The sequence below is a fragment of the Phlebotomus argentipes genome, unplaced genomic scaffold (genome assembly GCF_947086385.1).
Source record: "Phlebotomus argentipes unplaced genomic scaffold, Phlebotomus argentipes genome assembly contig_15, whole genome shotgun sequence".
NCBI classification, from domain to species: domain Eukaryota; kingdom Metazoa; phylum Arthropoda; class Insecta; order Diptera; family Psychodidae; genus Phlebotomus; species Phlebotomus argentipes.
The window spans coordinates 2996081-3022508 of record NW_026776181.1 but is presented as its reverse complement, the minus strand read 5'-3'; the positions used below and the strand labels follow the sequence as shown (position 1 = coordinate 3022508).

The 26428-nt window shown below is 40.2% G+C and overlaps 1 protein-coding gene across 2 annotated transcripts; it reads left to right on the top strand.

The window, feature by feature from the left end:
* Positions 1-172: 172 nt before the first annotated feature.
* On the top strand, positions 173-22352 carry LOC132262296 (homeotic protein ocelliless). Of its 2 annotated transcripts, none has more exons than XM_059761522.1 (4): positions 173-546; positions 10214-10429; positions 17691-17845; positions 20158-22352. In XM_059761522.1, exons 2-4 carry the CDS (start codon positions 10264-10266, stop codon positions 21046-21048), a joined length of 1212 nt encoding a protein of 403 aa, XP_059617505.1. In that variant the 5' UTR covers positions 173-546; positions 10214-10263; the 3' UTR covers positions 21049-22352. The 2 variants fall into 2 exon arrangements, with proteins under 2 accessions (XP_059617505.1, XP_059617504.1); XM_059761521.1 differs by having other exon boundaries at positions 10214-10438.
* Positions 22353-26428: the final 4076 nt, after the last annotated feature.

Here is a 26428-nt window from a genome sequence, read left to right as displayed (position 1 = left end):
AAAGTTGATTTTGCCATTGGATTCACAATTCCCAACCACACGTCGCATGGAATTGTGCGGCAACACCACTGCAGAGAGTCATATGCGAGGCCTGCCTTGGCGAGAGTGAGACAACCGGTCGGCCGTCTTCGCAGCAGACGCAACGGGGGTCAGTCGCTATACTGGAAAGGCCGAGAGGTATAGTTTGTTTTTCGACTTAGTACGTTTCAGACAGTCGCGTGTATCACATGAGGAAGACAGTGAGCTTCGCAGCAATACGCAAAACTTGTGTCTCCTCACCGTAATCTGTGCTGTTATTTGTGTTTTGTTCAGCAGACGAAATCCCATCCGCAGAGTGTGCAAATACTCGATCGGAGAGTCTTTTGCCAATCAAAAATCCACCGGGCGCTGATTGATAATAGTCAAAGAGAAAAAGACTTGCGAAAAGTGAGTTTCAAGGATAATTTCGACGAGGGAAGTTTCGTCTCGATTTGAGAGTCTTTTGCCTTAAGAAAATTCACTGGGCAAAGATTGATCACAGCCAGCAGCCAAAAGGACTTTCAAAAAGTGAGTTTCAAGGATAATTTACTGCAGGAGAGTTTCGGGTTTCCACTAAAGTTTGTGCCGAGTGAAAGATTTTGGTGATATTGTGAGATTTGTGCTGGACAGAAGCTGGAAAAAAGGTTCATTCTGGGATATTCTGGGATCGTGTGGAAAGTTCACTGATAGATTTTTTGGAAATTTCATTAAGCGACGCCGACAGGTATGTTTATTAATTTGCATAAAGCCAAAAATACTTTGTCTCCATAATCACCAAGTAAAGTCATTCGTAAAATGATCAGAGTAAAAACGACATATTGATTTCAAAAATTGATTCCATTAATAGAACCTGAGCAGAATCTCTTCCCTTTTTTCAGTATCTCACGACGCTTCATTAGGTGTCTTATGAAATGCGTTTAGCCTGAATTGGAAGCAGAATTTCTAGCCTAAGAGAGAGAGAGAAAGAAGTTCCCAAATTAATTGGATATTCATATTTAAATTCAATATTTCTCACACGATTTGAACGAAAAAAAAACTTATTAGTGACACTAATATTCCTTAGTTGCTGATTGTGATTAATCGGCCATTTAGTGAGCGATAGTTTTCTCAAACACATCTGATGACAAGACTTCGGTCTCTCTCGCCATTCGTAATAATTACAGTTTTAATTATTGAGCCTGGTAAATTGCCCATTAGATCTTCTCATGCGCGCGTTCTTTGCCATTTTCCGCTACCGGACAGCTCATCCTGAGCATTTTCCCAACGCATTTGTGACAAATTAATTAAATGGAAATGTGGAATGGGACGGAGAGTGTGATGAGGTAAAAAACGGCGTCTTGTGTCTCTCTCAACGTTGAATGTCACTGGACAACGTGACATGTGTCATATTATTATTCATGCTGAGTGTAGATTTTTGTCACAGAGCATCAGCTGAGTGATGGCATTTTCTAGATTAGAGAAAGTTCCTCGCTCGCGGTGGGTTTTACTCTTTTGGAAATTAATTCGTGCAATTAAAATCTGGGGCCACGCAGAAAATTTGCTCGTGTGTCGTGGACAAATTATTAAAAAATATATATGATGTGATATTTCAAAATGCAAAATGTCACCGAAGCAGATGGTGGAAAAAATGTCATATTGACTCGCGATTGCAGAAGGTGAGCAAAAATTGTAATGAAATCGACGTGAGATCAACTTTTTTCTGCCTATGCATATCAAAACTCCATTGTGGGCCTTTTCTGTCTCTCTCACTTAAATCAAATCTATTGATCGCAACTTGTTTGCGGTGTAGCTTCGAATAGTCGGCGCACAAATTTTCAACATTAAATTCAATTTGCTTATCTAACTGTAAAAATCGTGACAGTTAATTAATTTTATAAACTTTTAAAAACACCAGTGTCCATACAATTTTGCCCCGACGCCGAGAGTTCGATTCACTTTTTTCGGCACTCTCTGAAAAGTTTCCTTTTTTCTCCAACAAACATGTTGTAATAGTGCAAGTTGTTTGTCAGGCAGAGACACAATTTCACTATCGACTGATTTTCAATATAAATTAATTTGTCTTTGTCTTATTTCCTCGCCAAAAACCCACTAAACGTCTCTCCGCGGGCAGTTGTGTATTTGTGAGTTTAGATAAGGAATTGAAAGCTCTCTCGAGTGTTGATGGAATAAATGCCGCTTTTTTTCTGCCATGGCCTCTCTCGCGTTCATATCAAAATATTGGGACCATGAAGTGTCGTGTTGTCTCAGTGGTTGTTCTTATTCAGCGAGCGAAAAAAAACGAGAAACATTCTAAATGACAAATTAGTCGTGTTTAGGAGCAAAAGGTGAATGCAAAGGCATGATAAATACATTTTCTTGTACATTAGCAATTCGCATTTAGCGAAGGGGCCAACAAAAACATACAGCAACTTCCATTATCTCCTGAGTTTTTCACTTAGCAGTGATTGATACAGCACCTTCCTTGTGCCCAATGACAATCATTGGCAAGGAGACACACTTCAGGTGGCAAAGAGTCAAAATTGGCCATTGTGGTGGAGTTCTGGGTATTTTTCCTGAATTAACGCATAGAAATATTGTGTGAATGATGGGTAAACAATGTGAGAATATGCACTTTTGAGACAGGTATTGGAGAAAAACAGCCATCATGCAAGATGAGGAATTCCTGGTATGCAAGAGAATGAAGTCCGAGACGTACAGTTGTGGAAATTAATTTGAAAACAAGCGTAAAAAGGATTCGAAAATATTTCTTCTATACACTGTTAAATAAACATCCCGATGACTCAGTGCCGCACACTTAAGGGGCATCATTTCAGGACTAATAAGTGAGAAATGATGCTGCACGGCAAAAAAATCTCATCCCAATTTCTCATCCTGAAGAGCGATTGGTGGTTAAAAGTGTATCTTTTAATTCTGAAACTATAATAAAATATTGGGGCAAAAAGAGTGTATCTTACAATTTCTTACAATCAGACGCCTCTATTCTGACAGTATAATTAATTAAAGCAATTAATAACGTAAACTAAATAGTCCATTACAAATTCGACAAATTAATTAGATGGGTTTTATTGTTTTTCATCCACACTCTCCCTCTGAATCTCCATCCCAAGACTTTATACAAATTTGTAGTCTTTTTTGTCGAATGTGAGCGCCTTTGAGTGAAAAAAAAGAACCCGGGAAAGAGTAGAGTGTGGAATCCCGGGCTTTTTCAGGGGAAAGACTTTTCGATGTGCCGTCGCATTTCTTATGTATGATATACTCTCTCGCAGGAGATTAATTACACCTTCATTTTTTCCCGACAGTAATTTGTTGGGTGTATCGTAATTTTTAATAATGTGTACTGTATGCGTCAAATGGATTTATGCATAAATAATTGAATATTTTTCATCGCGAAAAAATTGAGAACATGAATAACACCCATAGTCATATTTTTGGGCATGAACGGGTAAGACCGCATAGTGGAGAGAGAGAGAATGGCTGGAAATCAGTCATTTGAGTCTCTTCTTCCACATGGGCGCATGTCTTTTTTTTCTCTCTCGGCTCCACAAGAAAGAAATGGGGTGTGAAATATTCGATTAAAATTCCTCCATGAGACACGAGAACTATTTTACAACCACAACTTTTCCTCTCCAATATTTTATCGCCATGTGAAGTCTCCCAGTTCCACACACTGTACTAATGGTTCAAATATATTGAGGCGGAGTGCGCGAGAAAGGTAATTGATGTGGAGTGCACAGTTAGGGAAATTAGTCAACTTGTTCATTGAGAATTTTGCCTCTCTTGCTTTGTTAATGAAGGCGAAAAATTTCCTCCACACAAAACTCCTCTTAATTCAAGTTTCCGCGCCTTGACGTGCGCGAAAATCCCATTAGTCCGCCGTTTGGAGAATGAAACGCACGGCCAGAGTGAGAAGTTTTAAGAATGGCCAAAACCTCCAAAACACTTCGGTGATACTATTCCAGTATTATACGTTCAGTATGATTTTCCAATTTGCTTATCTATCGGTCTCTTGTATATGCATTTTAATGGTATTATTATGCGAACCGATATCAATTTGGTTGATGTGTTGTGCTTCTCTCGCTCTGCCAAAATGCTTGTTTAGTGATGTTCACGTTGTATGGACACGATTGAAGACATTTTTCGGCCTGCGACACCCACCAAAAAAAGAGTTACAACTAAAGCGACGGCTAACGTGGAGATTTGATATTTTTTCTACTGTAGAAATCGTAGAACTAAATTGGCATCACCTCAAGAAGGCATGACTGCGATTTGACTGTTGATTTTTATTAAAAAAAAAAGAATCAATAAACTTCATCCGCTTTCCCGAAATAAATATAGTGTTTGGAAACCTATAACCACTATCAAAAGGTTGACATACCTTTGTCTGATCAAACGTTTTGTACAGTATTTCCGTTAGCTGGTGATCGAGGCACATTTGGAATCATTTTGTGACTGATTATTACTAATCAGAAGTAATTTATCTCTTCTTTGTTAGACACACAAAAATATCCGGCAATACACAAATGCAAGATGAAGCCTTTCATGCACAATTCCAGATTAACTAGATTAAAATACACTTGTTGATGGGGTGTCTTTCCAATCAATTTGGGACATTCTTTCTCTCTCTCTTAGGCTAGAAATTCTGCTTCCAATTCAGGCTAAACGCATTTCATAAGACACCTAATGAAGCGTCGTGAGATACTGAAAAAGGGGAAAAGATTCTGCTCAGGTTCCATTAATGGAATCAATTTTTGAAATCAATATGTCGTTTTTACTCTGATCATTTTACGAATGACTTTACTTGGTGATTATGGAGACAAAGTATTTTTGGTTTTATGCAAATTAATAAACATACCTGTTGGCGTCGCTTAATGAAATTTCCAAAAAATCTATCAGTGAAATTTCCACACAATCCCAGAATATCCCAGAATGAACCTTTTTTCCAGCTTCTGTCCAACACAATTCTCACAATATCACCAAAAATCTTTCACTCTCTTGTCTCATTTCCTCATCTCTTGCGAGAAATCCATTGATGAGTGAAAATCATTATCATAACTCAAAACGAAACCGTTTTACGTGTTTCGATTGATTGTGAATAATCTCCAGATGATTTCTCAATGGTGTCGTTTTTTCCGCGCATAGACAAAAAGCTGCCATATTCTTCCCCGAAAAAGGGACACCGTCAGAGTGTGTAATTTGAATATTGAGAAAAATCACATGCGAACACGTGCAAAAAACATCTTGTATCAATTTTGAGGGGAATTCTATTGATGAGTCGCGAGTGTCGAACAAAAAAGACATGTCGAATGCGGTGAGAAAAGATTCGTTTAGCATAAATCTCTCTTTCCAACATTAATTGACCCACGGCGAGAGAGTGCACAAGACCATGGGTGTATTTTTGTCGAAACTCAAGTCAAAAGTTCTGGCGAGCTGACGTTTTTGCAGTTTCGCGAGGCAGGAGAACAAGATGAGAGTGCCTTTTGTCAACATCACCATATTCCAGAAGCGTTAAAATGCCGTGTAATATCTCTAAAATATTCAAAATCCATTTGCATAAATAATTATTTGATAAATGCGATGTTAAAAGTAATGTTCACGCTTAATGTACATACTCAAATGGATATAATATGTGGAGTGTGTCTGCCAGTGGGGGATTTGGAATGTCACTCTTTAGTGTGGCATTTTTTTCTACTATCAAATATTTATATATAGTATATTCATATACTTCTAATCCTCCACACAGTCACAATTAGCCGGTAGCCAAACAGATCTTTTTTTTCCTTCTGTCTCTGTGAGCAGAGTTCCACTTCGCATTGACCAATGCATTGAACATTGATTAGCAATAGAGCGCAGGCAGTAGCGATTGTCGCGCTTTTTTGCCGACTTCTTTTCCTGTCATGGATCATTTTTCTCTTTCGCCGTGTATCCTACCTTCGTCCGTCCCGCCCAAGCGCACAGTTCTATTCAATTATATCACAATTCATAATTACACAACACACTCACGGCTGATATTCTATAAATAAAACCGTGAAATTTCACCCCTCACACCCGCGGTCGCTCCGAGATTCTGCGAATTTACCGCCGTTTTGGAACAATTGTTCGGTAAACGAATATTTATGACTGGATGTTTTATCGCAAGACGCTGGGTTATCTCTTTTCTGACTTCTCTATTCACCTTCGTGTGAGATATCAAATTGAAATTAACATTTTTTCCACCTCGTGTGCATTAACTAGCCTCACGGATGTCCAATAAGTCCCGATGATCGCGAAGAGTGTGTGTAGAAGATGAGTTTGGCATTCGAAATATTTCAGAAATGTTCCAGCCAAGGGTATTTTCCCAGTTGTAGACAGTTTCAGAAGGTCTTTATTTCGTAGAAAGCCAAGAATTGAATATACTTTTCATGAAATTTTCACTACACTTCGAACCCTGAACAATTTGCAAGCGTTTGTAACATGCGTGGAGAAGATAAAGGGAAATGGAGAGATATACAATATGAAAAATTGTCCATTTTCATTGCGATTGAGTTAAGATGCAAGTGTATATCAAAGCAAATATTTGCGACAAGTCAAAGCCCTATCGCGAAGACTGCGGTTTCGTCTTTGTAGCGTGTTGATCAGTAGTCAAGTTCTAGAGGCTCCTTTTAGTGCAATCCTCGTGAAAGCTCACGTGTAAGAATCGTTACGGCATTGCAGAATTTCCATTAATTCCATCTGCCTCTCAATCCAATTGATTTCATCTCTTGAAAGCGATAAAACGCGATTTAATATTGGCCGTAACAAGACGACAATTTAATTTTATTCATCTCGACCACCGTCGCTGCGTCAACCGAAATGCACACACCATTCATTTTCCTCTTCTCTCCACGCTCAATACAACTCCACACTCACCATTAATATTAAAAACGTATATATTTTCAGCATTCTACACTAATTTTTGAATATCAAAAGTCCCATATCTCTGTTAAGAATATTCGGAAAAAAGTTGCGCGCGGCTCCTCTGAGTGTCGTCGTCAGTTCGCGGGGCCCCCCTTCGCGCCTCTGTGGTGTCTTTTACACCCGCTCCCGTGGCTGCCTTTTTTCGCCGGGCCCCTGCCTTTGGGTGTCATGGGCAGGGGCGATGATGATGGTTCGGGTTAAAAATGAAAGAAGAGAATTCCACCGTCTTTTCTTCTTTCATCTTCTCTCACTCAAAATATTCGAAACTGGTTTCCCATCGGGAGCCCCCACCTCCCAGCGCGCCCCATCGAGTCGGGGGGAGTTATAAATTTTGAAAATATGACCGCACGCTACTGTATTCACATCTCTTCGCGTCCGACGGGCATCTCTTTGGGAGATGGGAGTATTGGGAAAGAAAAGGAGAGTCGCAGCGGCAAGAGTAGCTGCGCCGGGACAGAAGAACGAACTGGCGAACAGCAGGGAATCCCAATAAATTTTTCCTCTTCCAACCTCTATTAATATTCCCCGGCAAGTCCATCGCCGGTGATCTAACACCCTCCACAATTGACTTCTTTTTGCTTCTGGCCTTTTATCATCGCTGCCTTCTCTCCACGCCGCGCGTCCTTCTGTGACACTCGGCAAATTTCTCATTCCGCAAGCGCAAAATTCTTCACTCTCGCGGGCGATCATTTGCGAAGACCTCACGGATAAATGAAGCGTGGACACAATCTTGCGGAATATCTCCGCCGAAAACAACACTTTCATGCATTCTTCAGACACTCAGTGGATGGATTTTTGGATGGAACCACCGAAACATTGAGCAGACGCTGTTCTTGTACAGCCTAACAATAATCGACCTTCCACTGTTGCACGGTAGCCCACATTCACCCTCAAAAAACGATAAATTACTTCCGCTTTGCAGTTCTTTTTTGCAATAAACCAAAGGCGTGATTGAGGAATCACGAGTGGCGCACAGCCACTTGTGAAAGCCCTTGAGATTGATCCTCATTCCGATGAATTTGAAACCACTTTAGAGGTGGCGAAGGTGACGACATGAGGTCTATAGTAAAACCCAATGTAATCGATCCTCGTATCCACTCACCCAAAAATCACACAAAACTCACCATCAACCGGCCACTTTAATGATCCATTTAGGAGGAAAAATTCAAGTGGACACAAGGAGGCACGAAAGAGAGGTGAAAACCTCCAGAATTCGATTAATGTGTGTAAAACTTTCATTCATTTAGATAAGAGGAATGATCGTTCTCTCAGCATAGGACGATGCGGATGGGGTTCACGGAGAAAAGAAACTGAACACAGAGTGTTACAGAGATAGGCGACAGAAAAATCACGAATTGTGTCATGAGATTGGCAAAGCACTGGGAAAAAGGTGCAATAAATCAACGGGTGAGAATATCAAAGAAGCGGGGGGGGGGAAGTGATCAGAAATATCATGTTCGAAAAACGAGAGAAGATATTTAACTGTCTCTTTGACAAACACTTTTCTGCTTTGATTTTTTGCCATCAGCTCATGTCCAGTACCGCAAAGAATTCCACGAAAATTTTGCAATTTGTTTGCGACCTACAAAAATACAACAGAGTGAACAGACTCTCTGTACCCCATCGAGGGAGGATGATATTCACTCGAAAGAGATTATCCCGTGGTAGCAGAAACAGTGGTGGGATTTTAAAGACAAGTTTCATACAGTCACACTAGGATTGTCCGAGGAATGGGAGGTGCAAAAAAAAAGTTTCGCCATAATCCCGGACATGAAACGAGGCAGTTTTTCGGCAAGTCTAGCTCCCTCTTCTACCCTGTCGCCCTTTTTCATCTGCAAAAACTCTCCTTTCGGGACTCTCTTGGTTTGCGCATAAAATGATTTCTGAACTGGAATTTTCTCGGTAACCAATCAATTTGCTAATCCCACCTAAAAGGTACCGGCAAAATCAATAGATAGAGAGAGAGGAGTCTTTTGAGGCTGAAGTGTGAGCAAAAAGCGGGCATTTTGGAATAAAAATTTGTCACCACGTGAAAAACCAGAAGCCTTTTTGTGACCAAAGAAGTGATATTAATCTAGCGTGCGGTCATTTTTCAAATAATGAAACTCCCAATGCATGACGCATTTCTTCAATCTCAGTCTTCTGATTAATTTGTTGGTAACATTTTGAACAAGATCTAATAGAATATACCGTGTTGTAGTACATCTTGCGCTGCCGTGTGAAGCATTTGACTAATTATCATTCTGATACATCTCGAAGATGGTTGATTCGATGAGAAATTCCCCTTTGGGACCACCCATGAGTCTCCAAGATCTGAATTCGCCTCCTTCCGTTTCATCTTTGGGCAAATATCCACGCCGACATGAATGGAAGATACATCAAACTGAGTGGACTCGAATCTTGAATTGTTATTATAATTGTACTACATCATATCCAACATGTGCGCGTCTCTCCAATCTCCTTTAAAAGAGACACCATCATCGACAAAAAGTGTTTCAGTTCGACAGGTTGATTTTGATCTCTCTGAGACTGTTTCTCTCTCTCCACATCTTATGATTTACACACTTTTGTGAATTGCGCGCGACGGCAAAAAGACGACAAAAGTATGCGCCTTGAAGTGTGAGAAAAAATCATGCATATTCACGAAACGGATTTTATCTAATAAAACAGCACAAATTATTTGATTGAGAATCGATTAAGAGGCTTCTCCCAAATTTCATAAATTTATCGATTATCATTTTCATAATTGCCCACGAGACCAAAAATCGGCCAATGCGAAATTTTATCTTCACCTCTGGAATGAAGAAACTCTCCAGCAAAAAACGGGCAGACACTGCAAAGTTCAGAGTGGTAGAGAAAGAATGCAGGAAAAGATTCAATCTATGAGGCCAAAATGTGTCGTGAAACGTGAGCAAAACAAATAGTTCCGAATTAAATGGATCCGATGCCATTTAATGTGAGTGTATAGAGAGTGAGGTCTATGATAGGTTGGGACAAAAACACACTAAATATGCAAGAGACACGCAATAGAGGCAAGAGAGAGAGAGAGAGTGACAAAAGCAAGTCAGGGTATCATTGTAATCCTGTACTTTTGTCCTAGACATGTTTCACGCCACATGGTGCGGAAATTCAGGAAGAAAATACCCATTTTCTGAATGTCACTGGAATGGCTGATCGTTCACAACAGCCAAAAAGATGTATATATATTGATGAGCACCCGAAAATGAGTCGAATGAATGCAAATATGGTCTCTGTCTTGCAGCGGCGGTTAGGAACAACTTTACCGTGGCGCTCCATTCAACAGAGGCCCTGATGGCGGGCTTTCTCAAGTCGAGCGACTTGGGGCCGCATCCACACAGCTACGGCGCCCCTCATGCGCACCACGGCCATCCCCATGGAGCTCTGCCACCGGGAATGCCCATGGCGAGCCTGGCACCGTTCGGAATACCACATGGACTGGAGGTCGGCTTCCCCCAAGGTATGTGGGGTAAATATTCACTTTTTCTACTTATACCTTTACAATAAGTGTGCTTTTCTTCATTTTCCCTAGAGTAGATTTTAGGACCTCGATTATTTGTTTGTCGCAACATTTCAATTTAGCCTTATTTGTACTGCCCTCTGAGAGTTGTGAGTATGCGTACAATATATCTTGAATTGATGGTAAAAACCAGAAGCTCACATGATGATCTCGCAAGGAAGTACAAGAACCATCAATCACTCGCAATGATTTACCTTTGATGTTACCACTCACGGTTCACCTCTTATCTCACGTTGCATGATGTATGACTAACATTAGTTGAAATAGAATCATACCCAGACTAATTCACTAATTTATCCCTGTGCCTCATGAAATATTGTTGATTTAAAAGCTTCGCAAGTAACAAAGTCTCTTAGTTATGTCTGGTTTTCCTTCCAATTAACCTAATTAAGTAGTCATTTATGCAGAGATAATTACAATTTCGAGTGAAAATGATTTTCCCCGAGGAATTGACGCTCTATCACAATACGGTATCTCACTGTTTGACATGCTATTGGAAATTTGAAAATACAGTTCAGTGTCTTAAACATAGGAGCATTCATAGGAGTGAAATTTCTTTTCTCTCGTTTTGGCGTCCATCATGATAGGAAGGTTCATTGGGTAACAACTAAGATTCAATTACGATTTACTCTATAGAAAGTTGTTACATACCAACAAATCCTTGTTAACAAGATTTCTACAAAATTTTACGACCCTATAAAGCAAATCCATTGAGTAAAGCATTAGTTTTATAAGATACACAGCGTCTAATTCAAATTAAAAGTAATTTATTGCGCAATAAAAATATTATACTTTACTCATAGTTCACAAACTACCAGTTTTACTCGATAGACAAATGGTGAATCTAGAGTGGTGCAGCTGCTTTTCAGGGACGCAACTGTTTCGAAGCGAGCCAGACGAGTTTCTTGAATTTTTGATAGAAGAATTTATTCATAAGAATGACCCGAGAAGTGATAGCGAGTTCTATCAATTAAATTGATTTATGTGACCACTAAATGCTTTTAGACAACTTTTATGCAATAATTCAGCGTGGGTGAAAGTGGGGCTGCTATCTAGCCACGTCCGAAATGCTTTTCATCCACTGCACATTATCACCCGCGATACATATTTCTACACTCTCTTGTTGACATTTAGAGGAAGGGTATAAAATACTTGTGGTCTCGTCAATTTTAATATGCACTTCACGATTTGCTCCTAATTGATTTATGACAGCTCCAGATGCTGATTTCTTTTTAAATGATCAACTTTTTTACATAATGAATCCAATCACACGCATGCACTTCACTTTCATTTTGTCATATACGCCGCGTGGCGTATTTTGCCATCTCATATGCATAAGGCAATGGAGATTGATTGAGGCGCTCGGGAGCTGCAGGAGGATAAAAACAAGCTGACAAATTTTGATCCACATGAGACATTTAGTGTGAATTTATGTTTTATGGAAAGCCAACATGGTATAAACATCAGCGGTAAGGAGAGGGATATTTGAATGGTGGAAAGACATCATCCAGATAAGGCGTTTGTCACATAATTGATTTATTCTGACGACTAACGTGAATTTCTCACGAAACTTTGGATGAGACTAAATCGGAAATTCACGACTATATCAGATGGAAATCAAGTCCTCTGAGTCACAGCTATTGAAATTAGAGTAAAAATGTGCGACTTCGCGACACTCTTGGGAGATTTCTTTGTCTCTTTTGCGTCTTTCGGTTTAGCGTTATCGCATTAATACAGCAAGAGTGCGACAGAGAGAAGGAAATCGCAAGATGACTTGTCCAACGAAAACCAGTAGCCCTAACGCCTTCGAGAGAGAATTCCTCTGATCTCTAGTTAATTCCCGCTCTGCCACGGGGGGCCTCAGGAGGTGCCCGAGACACACAAATGCTCCAAAAAGGTATCTCACTCACACTTCTCGCATGCTGGACCTTTTATACCCTTTCCATCTCGCCGTATGGGAGACTCGCAGCTCCACTTTGTGCGCCTCCGTGTGTAATTTTTCAATTACACTTGAGTGATTGATACGTCAATGCCTCTCAGATTTGGTATCATATAACGGCTGAATGGGTTTCGTGACACAAAGTCCGTGTGTCATTTTAAAAGCATTCCTCATCCACATCACAAAAAGACACCACAACCACCACTCTCACCCGCCCAAGTGCTCTCCTATAAGCATTTCATATACCCATTCTTTTTCCCCGATACAAAAACGCGAACACGAAACTTATTTTATACATACCTCCATATCATTCACTCGTCAGACTCCAAAACATCTCTTTTTCTCTTCTCCCCATATTGCGGGACCTTTTTTGTCTTCGTGGGGCTTCTCCGGCTATTTTTGGGACATTGTCTCCGGGAATGCTCAACATTTGAATGTCTTCTTCGTGGCCAGAAACAGAAGTCAAAGCTCATACACGCTGGAATTTCTCTCAGTGTGTACAGAAAGCATTAGGGTGAGCTTATCATAGTGTCGCTGGAAGAATAACATATCGTGGGATTTCTACCTAAACACTTTGAGACACTATAATTTCGATGTTTCTTGAGAAGACCGTATTTTCTGCAGTGTCTAAGTGTCACTTTATTGGATATTGATTCCAATTTGATAAGTTTTGCCACCAAATTATTTCCTTATCTAGAATAACGTTCTAATCATACAATATTTGGTAGCATTTCTGAGCTCAAATGCTACGACACTTGCTGCTACAACCATCCGCAATGGCCAACGAGCGTGAAGAAGAATAAGAAGCAAGAGGGTGTCCGTTCCCAGGTGAATCAAATTCGGAATGAGATGGTGAGAAGAGTAATTTCGTGATTGTGAGACACCATGAAAGAATTCTTACCACCTCACCATTGCAATGGCATATGAATTTCATTCTATATTAAATGTATTATGCTTGTTGGTCATCATTTTCACGTCTGTCTCCCTTTTGGCCATTTGACACCAACTCGAGGAACCCATTTTTGGGCTGCTGGACGCGCTTCTGTAAAAGGCCAACAGCTAGAAGAGAAACTCTTTGATCTTCACGCCAAGTCTTCCAACTCTTTTTTTCCACGCGGATCTCACGGCCACTTCTGTCAACCAATTGGAAATTTGAATATTCGAAATTATGTCCATATTGTCATTCCTTTTTCACCATACCGCGCACTCTGTCACAATTTCATTCTCAATGATTTTTTTCATCAATCACGGATTCATTATTTTTCATTTCATTGCGCATAACGTATATTAAAGACTTTTTTTTCGGCGGTCGATGGGAAAAAGGAGGTGGGCAAGAAAAGAGAATTGATTTTCTCTAATTTCGCGGAAAAAAGCTCTCTCGGCATGAGGCAAAAACGCTTCATTTGTCTTTGAGTATTACCCCAATTTTTCTCTTCTACGCCATGTCACATGGAGAAGAAAGAGAAGTCAATCGTAATATGTAAGCCGCGTCGTTTAATTTTTAATAAACGAACCAAATAAAACCGATAATCTCTTTTCCAGCTCATTTATAATGATGTCAAATGGTAGAAAAATATTACATTGAACAACAATGCTGGCAGACAAAGTTTGCTTCTTAGCAATTTCTTTTTCTCTCTCATGCAACGAAAATCCTTTTCCCTCTCCAACATTAAATTTTCTCCCCAAAGCATAGTCAAGGTGGAGAGACTGAGGAGACCTCAGAGCACAGACTGGCTGAGTTATTGCGTATATTTTCAGTGCAGAAATGGAGGACAAAGGCGGTGGCTTTTCTATGTGGGGATGATTGCATGAAATGTAGTCAATTTCATACTTTTCATCTTTCCAATTGCAAAGGATCTTCATTTCTTTTCACTCAACTTCGTGGGGCGGATATAAATAAGAAACCACATAGTTTTCCATCATTCAGAGATTTTCCCGCATTTAAATATATTCTGATGTAATTTATACAAAGTACTTACTTTTAACTCGCTACAAGTTTCTTTAAGTAAAACCATTAGTTTCACCTGAATTGACAATTGAACTACAATAAAACAGTGCGAAGAAACTTCTCTAAAATATGCTCCTCTGCTTATCACATTGATTATTGAGTTTTCTAGAAAGTATAAGCCCTATTATGGTTGTTTAACCCTTAGCGCTTTTTCGCTGTAATCCCCTTATTTTTTCTGCACACTCCAGTAACAGAGAATTTAGAGATTAATCCTCTTGGGCGAATTGAGAAATCAGTGTGTGATGATCTTCTATATCGATGTCCTGAGAGTCATTTGGTGTTTGCAATCAGCTGAGAGCTTAGAAGACCGTGCCAGACTAATCGATTCTGCAGGAGTCAATTAAGTCGGTGTCCTTTTCCGTCTTGATAATTAGGATGGTTTTAGGGTGGAAATTTTGTCGGAGATATTTTAATAATTCAGTGAAGCTTCCTGACAGGAAGTTGATGGTGTCTTTTTTTGGGTTTTCGGCATTTTCTCCCGGACGCCCTCCTGTTTAGCATGATGATGCCCATTATTATGTATACGATCTCTCTACCTCGCATACCCCATATTATGATTATTTATGCGTGGCATCATGAATGTATGAGTAGCGAGGATGTCACAACCTCGGGAAAAATGGGCGAAAAAGATACAACAGGGGATGAATTTTCACATTGTCGACTTTGAGTAGTTGGTATATACAAGAGGGTGGCGGAAAAGGGAGAGTGAATGGAAAATATATAGGGTATGAAGTTTGCTTGGGTTGGTTGTTCGTCGTCGAGGGTGAAATTTCATGTGACGAGGGGTTCCGTGAAATGTAGGCAGAAGTGGAAAACAGAAAATGTTGGTAGCCTGAAACGGGAAGATAAACCGCTTAACGGGGTGGCAACTTTTACCTTATACTACATTTTGCCTTCCCAAACCATATTCTCCGGGGCTGTGTGTACACCAACCCCAACATGAGAATGAATATAATGGCTGAAGGGAGACACACTCTGTTGGAAGATCGTACATTCGGGGGGGATTGCGGAAAATTCAGGGGAGAGTGAATGATGAAAATGGAAGGTCCTCCAAATGCAGAGTGGCATCGTTTCCTCCTCTATTCGATGGATGCTAGTAAAACACACTTACATTGAGGAGCTCTCATGGAGTATTTCGGGTTGAGAATAGCAATGAGTGCTTAAGCGTCTCTCTTGGGGTAGAATTCTCCGGTGGAAATGCAAAGAAACACCAGGAATAGTTCAGCTTAATGAACAAAGGCAAATTATAGACATTTCTTTCTATATCGATGAGACTCTTTCGGCGAGAAACATTTGTACTGCTTGTAGACATAAAGATTCTACAGAGAATGTGCCGCGAACATTGTCCGAAAACGCCCCACGCTCCCCTTTCTATTTTTGGCACATTCATTTCAAAAATATTGAAAGGCGCGTGTGTTCATGCAAAGCAAACAAGTGGCATGAATTTAACGTAATTGCATATTCATCCGTGAGATTGCCAACCGGCTAAATCGATAAATTCTTTAAGCGAATTATGCAATTCTTTGTGACAAATAAATAAAGTACGTTTTGTGACGCTGAATTGCTGGCGTTCATGCAAACCTGGGCGTTCCTTTTTTTCCCACCAACTGATCGTTTTATCAGGGGAAAAAATTAAATTAAAACATACTCATTCACGTCAACATAAAATATCAATTTCCACTGACACGTGCCACCAATTGGGTATTATCTAATTTTATGAGTACACACAATTCACAGTCGTAAATGCAACTCCACATACCACAATATTTACCCAAGAATTTACCACATCCACTGTCTCTTCGCGCCTCCGCAGATATTTTAATTGTCGGTGAAATTTACTTTTCCAAAGCCCGCGTGTTCTGTATTTTCTCAACTGAAAACTTAATGTGATTATTCCGTGGCAAAGTCACACGCACGTGAGTGATGTTTGCAGTAGTGAAATCAAGTGAATAAAACCCTCCCGGAGTTGAGGGTGTGTTTATGCCTGGTGGCGTGAATCAATATGAAATTTCACACAATATTTAGATACAGATCCTCCTCGTCACTTGCGATACGCGCTAAGTGTGAATTTATGTCTTCCTGCCGGCGACAAACTACTCGAAGAGAGCCACATAAATTCACCCAAATATTCCTATTGAGATTTTCCACACCATCACCCGTGATAATGGTGGGTGTTTTGCCAAAGTGTTTGAGTAAACAAATGGGGTGATGTTTTTCACAGTGAAACAACTTGCGGGGGATGTGATTGCTAAATACATTTCCTACCCACACGCCACTTGTCCAAATAACTTGGCTGAAATTGATACAACTCTGCGCAGGAAGAAAATTAGGCCAATTTGCTCTTCTCACATGTCACAAATCAATTGATTCTCTGACCTTGCGATTTGGGGGAGGTTTGAAGGCGGTGAAGCTAATTCAAAAATAAATTGATATTTATTGTTCAACTTAACATAACTCCAAGTGCTTAGACGATATATAGGTGTGTGGGAGATGGGAAGCCAATTACTGAACCTAAGGGCGCAATGAAAGGTGTGAATTGTGTGATTATTGATTGGACGGAGGATATCTTTCTGCTCCCGGTGTGAATTGGGAGGGAGCTGTGGCAGTCTCAACACCATATTTCATTCAAAAGTGCAGCTGAAATTGCCTTTGTCACACCACTATGTACACACCCATGAATTTTCTATATAACCACCACAATGGCAGAACGAGAGGAACAAGGATGGAAAATATCATACATGAATTGATGGGGTATGAAAAAAAACATCCCCCTTTTTAGCGGCGACGTCATTTTTCACATTCTTCTCTCTTAATTCAGATTTATGATCTTCCATATTAATCAGAGAGACATTATATTGCGCACAAGCAGAAAAAAAGTAATTTCTCTCGACACTTTTAATGAAACTCCCAGCCGATATTTAAAAATTGAGTGGCAAAACACTGAGTTAATTTAAACTTTTCCAAATGCGTCGCGTCAATTTGATACTGTGCGAAATAAATCCTATCGTGTGATCTGCTGCAGATGACACAAAAATTCCATCCCCCTTTTCCACTTTCAACCCCCACACCCTATTCGAAATATTTCACAAGTGGTAACATGTAAATTTTAATACTCTATGTTTTCTGTGTCTCCGTAGAATCATTGTCACTTGAAATATCTTAGCATTGTCAGTTGAATGAGCATTATAAGAAAATTTTTCACCAGTGGAAATGGAACCCACAATTCACATTTATCGTCTTATTTCTCAATTCAGGCGTGAATCCGCGAAAGCAGCGAAGGGAGAGAACCACCTTCACGAGAACGCAGCTCGATGTCCTGGAGACTTTGTTCGGGAAGACCCGCTATCCGGATATTTTCATGCGGGAAGAAGTGGCGCTTAAGATTAATTTACCAGAATCGAGAGTTCAGGTAAGACAGCATTTTGCAAGATAATTCATCAATTTCATATTCTCTGATTTCTCGCATCCATCACGAATATCTGATTTAGCTGCTGACTTGGGGAAAGGTTATTTGATTTGCTAAAATATAGGTGATGTTTGGAGATTACTGAACTATGATAGATGTCCCTGTAAAAACATTAAAAAGAAATTATTCACACTGTGAATTTTTTTTTTGCTACTCTTCTATAAAAATGTTGCATTTGTGACCCTTTTTATAGCGTGATGAGGTTTTTTTTTTGGGAAAAAAATCATCTTTCTCTCTTTTGCTCACCATGTGAAAAGTGATTGGGAAAAACATCTGCGATTTGTCACCACAGATTTTCCCCCGCGCCAATGACAGGAATTCTTCTCTTCCCAGCCCAGAAGTGTAGTCCCTCTCGTTTGCCAATGAATCTCATATATTTGTTCAATTCCGCTTGTTGGTGTGCCTTTGCGTAAAATTCACTCTCGGCAAACAGCCATAAATGGGCGCGATAATACATTTTCTTTAACAATGTGACAAATTCACCCCTCAGAATAACACAAGGGTGCAGAATCATTTCTTTTGCTGTGCAAATAGGGCCGCCAGTCTGATGTTTTACCCATGCCATGCACATAACACGGGCGAGGGGCCTTCCTCTTGTTATCTTTCGCACTCAATGTTGCATTTCAATTGGAATGAAATACAAACAACCGGCAAATTGTGTGCCAAAAAGTGAAATACGGTCACTTTTCTTGCTTTTTTCTCTCACTTCGTCTTTCCAAACTCCGGGGGAAATGAGACACACGATCTAATCAATTTCTCGACACTTTCGAAATTCGATACTTTTTTCAAAGCAATCTCGACTCATTTGAAGAGGAGAAAGACTTGTTAAGGCCAATTTTTCATACATTCCCACTCAACTGAAAATGTGGCATGAAAAAAAATCCCCAAGACGAAGAAAGGCAAGAGATCGCCAGAGAGATCAGAAAAATTTTCGGTTATTTAACACCTCATGAAGAATTGGACAATTGTGTTTGAGGTATCTACTCGGGGTTTCTGTGTCACGACAGAGGTCACATTGCAAAAACATTTTCTGCTGCATTACAATGCATTTTATATTCCATGAGGGATGTTTCTGCCTCCCATTCAATCGTCCATGACAACTCTCGAAACGTCGTAAAAATATTTTCAAACAAAATATCACGGCTGTATTTGTATATCGGACACTAAAGATGTCATCAATCTCTTGTACGAAATCATCTGCGGCGCTTTCGGGGGTACAATTTGTCGATATACAATAAATATAACCCGAGGAGAAGCGATGTATTTTTCTTGTAGACAGTTAAACGGTGTTTAACAAGGGAAAAAACAAACATCGAGATTCCCAAGATTGCATCATTAAATCACGGATGGGAAGCGAAAAGAGAGAGAAACTGTTAACAAATTTGTCACTGAGAATCATTCAATCGGCAGCACAAATTGAATTTCTCGAAAAAAACAGTGAAACCTAATATGCCAGGCACACGCTGAGTCGTGAAATCTAATAGCTAAAATTGCTTTATATCAGAATCAATTCATCCCTTCTGCCTGGTAAAGTGTAAAATAGAGGAAATATCGTAAAAAGCGAGGGTGAAATGTGAGGTGTTCTTTACAGAGTGTGGCATAAAATAGCTAAGCAAGAAAATCAATCAGACTGAAAAAGGTTCAAGAAATCTTTAACAATAAATTTGTCAAGTCTGAACTAAACTCCGCCCACCTGGATGCCCCGCCCATTTTGATTGAATTGAACTTTTCATCTAATTGACCAGAGATAAATTTAACTTTTCTATATTTCATGACCTTCTTTTAGTTAATTTCAATATTCTGAAGATTCTCTGTTAATTCTATTTTATCATTTGCATTGCACTCTCTCTGCCGCAGTCTGTTCCTGATGACATAACTCCCCTTCATTTTCAAAAGAGTGAATCAGAAATTTTCCATCACGCTCGCGTTGCCGCAGAAGTGAACGCTTGAAAAAATATCATCATTACTAAAACATTACCCTTGTATCGGCGGCAATTGAATTTTCAACGCATAATGTTATATGGGGTGTGATGAAAACTCAGAGGGCGGAATCCTGGGAAAACCCTGAATGGCATTCCTTGTGGAATTTCGAGGGGGAGTGCCTGCGTCATTTTCTGCCTAGTGGTCCAAATGATTTGTTTACGGATTTACACTGATGTAATTTTCTTGTGATTTTGGGTGTGAGATCACAAATTTTTTCCTCTGATTTTGTAGGTCCTACATTTTCGATTCTTTTCTTCTTTCTTTGCCTGCAGGTGTGGTTTAAAAATCGACGGGCAAAGTGTCGCCAGCAGTTGCAGCATCAGCAGTCGACAACAAACCTCAACAATAGTTCAAAATCATCAAATAGTTCAAGCAACTCGTCCAATGCGACGAGACACAACAGCAACAGCTCCAATCCGGCCACCTCGTCGAGTGGTACATCGAATAGCAGCAAGACAACCTCATCGACAGCTAAGACATCATCGATTAGCAATCATAAGCACACACAGCAGTCCCAAGCGCAGCACGCAACGAATGCCGGCAGTTTGGGTAGCGTGGCTGGCCACAATTCGTCTCCGATCTTGCCAATAACGCCCTCCACCTCCGTCAGCCCGCCGATTAATGTGATCTGCAAGAAGGAGGTGCCCTCCTTCCACTCCTCGTCGGCCTCCCTGGGCGCTGGCGGAGACAGCCTCAAGGCCGGCGCCGCGGGATACGATGTGCTGAAGGACAGCGAGATGGGCCTGTCGGTGGCCCACCATCCGAGCCCGTACGCTAACATCAACGCTCGCCTTGGCCAAACTGGCGGCAACCTCACGCCGCACGGCTCTAGTTCGTCTGTCATCACCACCCCATCGCCGCCCATCACCCCGCAGTCTGCCGCCCATCAGCCGCCGCTGTCGTACGTGCCCCACCAGGACTACAACTTCTGGAACTACAATCAGTACCCCAACAACTACAACACGCCCTCCTACTACACGCAGATGGACTACTTCAACAACCAAAGCCAGGCCAACTACAACATGGGCCACAGTGGCTATGCGGCGTCCAACTTCGGACTGTCATCGGGCTCCGGCCTGGGCGGGCCAATGGGTGCGCAGACCTTCTCACCCAACGGCCTGGACTACATGAGTCCGCAGGACAAGTACGTGAACATGGTGTAGGATCAGGCCAACCACGAGGTGGAGGAAGACGACGACGATGCCACCGAGTGCGATTTCACATCAACCGACTTCACGTCGGCGGCATCGCCGACGTCCCTGTTCAAGATCAAGCCACCTCTTCACCACCACAAGTCGCTGTTCAAGAGGCCATCGCTGAACTTATCCCGCGCCGGGCAAGAGTACGATGACAGTTAGTAGAGTGTTTGGCAGCAATATCAACAATTGGGACAGTGATTGTTGCTGATTGTCGTGAAGATGCGCCCCTATACAAATCAATGGTATTTGACGATGAAATATCTGAAGAAGTGACGAAGGAATGAGATTATCTCCACACACACATTTTGCAATGATTAAGTTTACCAACAACTTCCAATCAAGCGGAAGAGGACTTGTTAGTTGATTTTTTTTCCGTGACGAGTGTATATCGAGACAAGTGAAACATATTGTGTAATGTATCGAAGATGATATTCTTGACAAAAAAAGGAAGAGTAGCAAAAAAGGACATCTATCTAAATTTACGATATAAATATAGGAATACAGCCACTAGAATATGTAAGTAAATAATGGCAATTCGTCAGAGATATTGTTTCTATTAAAATTATGTGAGAGAAATGCCAGAGACGGAAAAACTATGCAAAACTATATATATTAAAGAAAAAGCAGAAAAGGTAAAAAAAAAGGATTAAAAGTTGTACAAAATATTATATAAGTGTAAAAAATCTATTCTTAAGCCAACCATTTAGGATATTTCTGTCTTACATTACAAGAGAAACAACTGCTGATAAAACAAGTATATCAATTTGTCATATCAGAAAATTAAAAACGATGGGAGATAATTTAAAGAGGAAGGAGAACCCTATATGTGTGAAGAGAAGCAAAGATAATTGCATTGCGTATTTAGATATCATTCTTCTAGACTTTTTTCGTGCAATTCACTCTGCAAAACATTGAATTTACACTCTGGGTGTAATTTATTAAAATAAAATAAATCCATTTTTAAAGGCGAGGGCGAATCTCTTAAGCCCACCCCAAAAATTAATCACAATTGATAATGAAAAAAAATTTATATTTGCGCCATAATATAAAATGATTTAATTAATTTTCCAGACACTGTCAAAGAGAATAATTTGCAAATTATACTCAACATATGAAAAAAAAAGTGTGAAAACAACGCAGAAAATTCTTCTGTAATATTTAATTTGCAGTAATTAAATATGATATTAAACAAAATACATGAATGCAACACTGATAGTGTGTACATATAATTAAATTGCAAATAAATCTCTGAGAAAATTAAATGTGAAGACGGTTTTTTATTGCTCACTTTGACTGTTGGGCGGGGAAAGGAACAATTGAGGGGCGAAATGAGTGCATTTAACTTCATTGTGCTCAATTTCTCACTCAATTCCACAATTTTTCTCTTATTCATCACAATCAATAGCAAATTGTAAACTGTTTTTCTGCATTTTTCACTGATCCCATCGCTTTGAAGGTGTTTAACGAGCCATGAAATATTGTTTGCTGATTTTTAACTTTGATCTTCGCTGCATCCCAGTTGTCTGAGTCTTGGAGCAAATTGTAAAATTATAATTGAATTTGTGCCTCCTCTTCATTCTTCCACAGCATGTCCTCTTTTGTGCCACGCTGTCTGTACGCATTTTGAGAAATTAGACAAAGCCAGGCAGAATGTGGGAAAGATGAAAGGTTTTGCTCTAGTCTTTTTTGTCAAATTGTCACTCTCTGCCCAATAACTCAATTTCAGAGACGCTTTGCTGAGGCACAATTGTCGTGGGTGGAAAGTCTCTAATCGATTTTGCATAATAAATTATTCGTGAAGAGAGCGTGACGGTGAATTTTTTCTCCGTCTGCCTGTCTTTGGCTTCTGTCGAATAAATCTACAGTCTCACCTTCTGTCTACCCATTCCTGCCCATCCAGGAGCTGCACAGCCTCCATTCACAAAAGCACCCATCGGACACAATTGATATACCTTACCCCAATTGTCACAACATACCGAATACTCTCGAGTCATTGTCTGGCAATGCATCATCATCATTTCATAGTTTTGTTTTCAAACAATAAAACGCCACCATACCTTCATGGATCTCTCATTGTAAATTATTCCACACAGAGTGGAGGAGTTGAAATAAAAAGCGAAAGATCATTCATACCAAGATTCATACAATTTTGTCATTCATTCATTGAAACCATGCCTTATTTATGCGCAATCATTTAACATATTGAATCTCTTTCACGTTCGATTTGTAATATCAATTGAGACAGTGAGCGAGATATTTGTCTTGAGATTATGCCATGGAGATGAAATCTCATCGGTTATTCCTCCTGATCGTTGCTTGACGGCAAAGCAAGACGGTAGGTATCAAAAGTGACAATTCTTTAAGAAGTGAAAAGTTGATTCATTGCTTATCAGGTAACAAAAATATAGTTTCCATTATATAACGATTACCAGTTATCGAGTGTGCAGAAGAAGAATCTTCAACCCTCGCTGAATTATATTCACATCAACTTACCGAGAGGATGAAATTACCAATGAATTCTTCATTGAGATTCTGACATCTGCTCGATATCTCTCTCTCTGGGTGAGATTTAATAGAAATTCATAACGTTAAATAATCAACAATAATAGAGAAGGCACACGAGGAGGCAAATCTCCCGCCACTTTATCATCATTCAGACCTCATGGCCTCTTGTATTGCCGCCGTGTTGTGATTACTTGCGGTAATGGATTTGCTTAACATGTGTGCAACAAATCCACAATTGCAACCCCATAGGATTCATTACTCAGTTGCTATCTCTTCTAATTCTCCGGATGGCCTCACAATTGAGGGCGAGATTCACGGCGAGGGGGAAAAAGTGCGCGTCGGATGATTGGAGAGGAAATTGAATTCCACGGCCAAGATTCCATTGAGAATATTTAATTCCCCAAATTACCTCTTCGAAAGCCATAGATAAATGCAAGACACTATGGGCTTCACCAGCAACAAATGTGCCAACAATGGACGAGAAGCCCTTTCTGGGAAATCACTCCCATTCTGCGACAGATCCTGTGAAAAGACACGCTTCAATTGGGAAAGAAAATTGCACTTGAAGAGATATCGAATAACCGGCAATTGTGGGCCCCAGAGAGATGCTAAATTTACGCTAATAGAATGGCGACACGTGGCATTTCCGATTAATGGAAATCAGATCTGCAGCGCGTGCCACCCTTGGAGGAGTTGATTAGGAGACCCTGCCACTTTGTCCTTTATCTCTTGCTCCTTTTCATCACGCAACAGCATTATTTTCTATACACGAAAACTGGTGAGAGAGCAGAGTTAGCCATAAAGTTTGCTACACAGCAAAGGCTGCGAATTGCAATTTGGAATTATGAATATGAATTGAAATGCAATGTGAAAAGGTTTTTGCAACAGGGAGCATTTGGCGCTTATTCAAAGTATTAACACCGTGATTAAAACTAGAATTTATCTCATTTAGATTTTGATAATTATTTGAATAACCCTGAAAAGGCGGAGAATTTAATTTGGGAAAGTTGTGAACAACTATATTAGTGGAAATATTTATGAATTAGTTCCCGCAGCAGCAGTAGCTGCGTGAATATAGATTCGGCAAGAGATGAGAATGAAAGACAAACGATATTTATTGTTCAAGGATTAATTTTGACAATGAATCAGATAATTTCCAATGGACACGAGGGTCGATGCTGTGAACGGAAGACTGAGTCGATGACTTTATTCTCCGAATGGACTCTCTTTTGCCTCTCCAATCAAGGCACCACACTTTTCTTCATCATAAATTTTACTATCATCTCCCAGCCGGCAACAGCCCTCCTCTGGTGGTCCACCAGACTATCTCTCCTCAGCTGGTGAAATGATATAAAAATTTATTGCACCCACAGAGATGCAGAGGAAAAAACCACCGTGATTCCATTCACTGCGCTCAAATGGAAGGAAGAGATGACAGACAAATCCTGTGTGTAATCTGATACGCCTTTTAAAAGCACAACTTGTTTGTTGGCTCTCCTTTTCACCACCCCCTCTTCACCCGCCGCGGGAAATATTCACCCCTCGAGGAAGATGCGGAAAATTTGCCTCCTCGCACCAGAACGTGTGTGCATCCATGAAATCCCCGCCAAAATCTATTAAACAGTGGAAAATGTACTTTCCTCTTCAACAGTATTTATCTCTGCTGGCAACTCACGAAATCCCTCCGCGGATTTCCCAAAGGACCTACTGCCAGACTGAGAGAAGGGAGACGCATCTTCAAACGGTAACCGCTAATGAAAATGTAATTCTAGATATCTACCCATCAATTCGCAGAAGCTGTGGGATGGGAAAGAAACAGATTAGGGAGTTGGTTGGAGGCGTGCTGAATCAATCACCCTTGTTGTAATATAAAAAAAATCCTCTTTCATGACCTCTATTTTGCACACCACACACTGTAATTTTTCTGGCTGTTGGCAAAGAATCGAACAGAATGTTAACCTATCAAGAAAATTAAATTTTAGTACTCGAAGGATGAATGAAAGATTAATATTAAACTTTTTCCGAGTATATAAAATCAACCCCTTAGTTTTTCCGCCCGCTTTCATGCTACGGAAGAATCATATTGGGAACAGAAGCAAATTTTATTGGCTTATGATTAATTATCGCTACTGTGTAAATGTGACAAATATGTTGCAATTTATCACGAAGGGCATTATAGAACGAATGAAAAAGAGACATCCCTTCGAGGCTAAATCTCAGTGAAACAGTGACACTCTGTGGGAATATTTAAGGGCTCAAAAGGAGGGCACATAAATCAATAATTTTCATCCCCCACACACACCGTTTAATATCCTTAAGAAGGTAGGAAAAAAATAATCAAAAGGACACACTGCCAGTCGATAAAAAGAGGAGAAATATATCAGGAAATAAAAATTGGTTTCGCTGACACTCGAGGGTAGATGAAAGAATGTATCAGAGTTCGGGGGAAAAAGGTGTGAAGGAGGAAATCACTTCCCCAACTCCTCACCAATTTTTCACCATTGATTGTGTGGGAATTAAACTTTTTTTTGTCGTAAAAACCTCCCTTGAGCGTCTTGGACGTCCTGAGGAAGGACAGAGCAAAAGAGACTTCTATAAGAAATTGTGGTGATCTTTCAACCTTCCCCGCATTTGATCACCGTCAAAAACGGACGACAAATAATTTCCGGACACCATAAATAACAGAAATTCTCCCAGTGTGTCCGAGAAAAGTGGACGAAAGTGTGAATGGAGGTGAACGTGAAGGTGCATGTGAGGGATCAACACTTAAGTACAAAAGAGTTCAATGGTCTCTCATGAGAAACATTTCCAGATATAGGATGTTTATGTAAGTCGAAAT

What these genes read in the sequence shown, in the direction of transcription:
- LOC132262296 (XM_059761521.1), top strand. Translation starts at nt 10,264, where the DNA reads ATGGCGGGCTTTCTCAAGTCGAGCGACTTGGGGCCGCATCCACACAGC. An exon ending in CTTCCCCCAAGGTATGTGGG is followed by an intron (nt 10,439 to 17,690) that starts GTAAATATTCAC and finishes TTCTCAATTCAG; the next exon opens with GCGTGAATCCGCGAAAGCAG. An exon ending in TACCAGAATCGAGAGTTCAG is followed by an intron (nt 17,846 to 20,157) that starts GTAAGACAGCAT and finishes CTTTGCCTGCAG; the next exon opens with GTGTGGTTTAAAAATCGACG.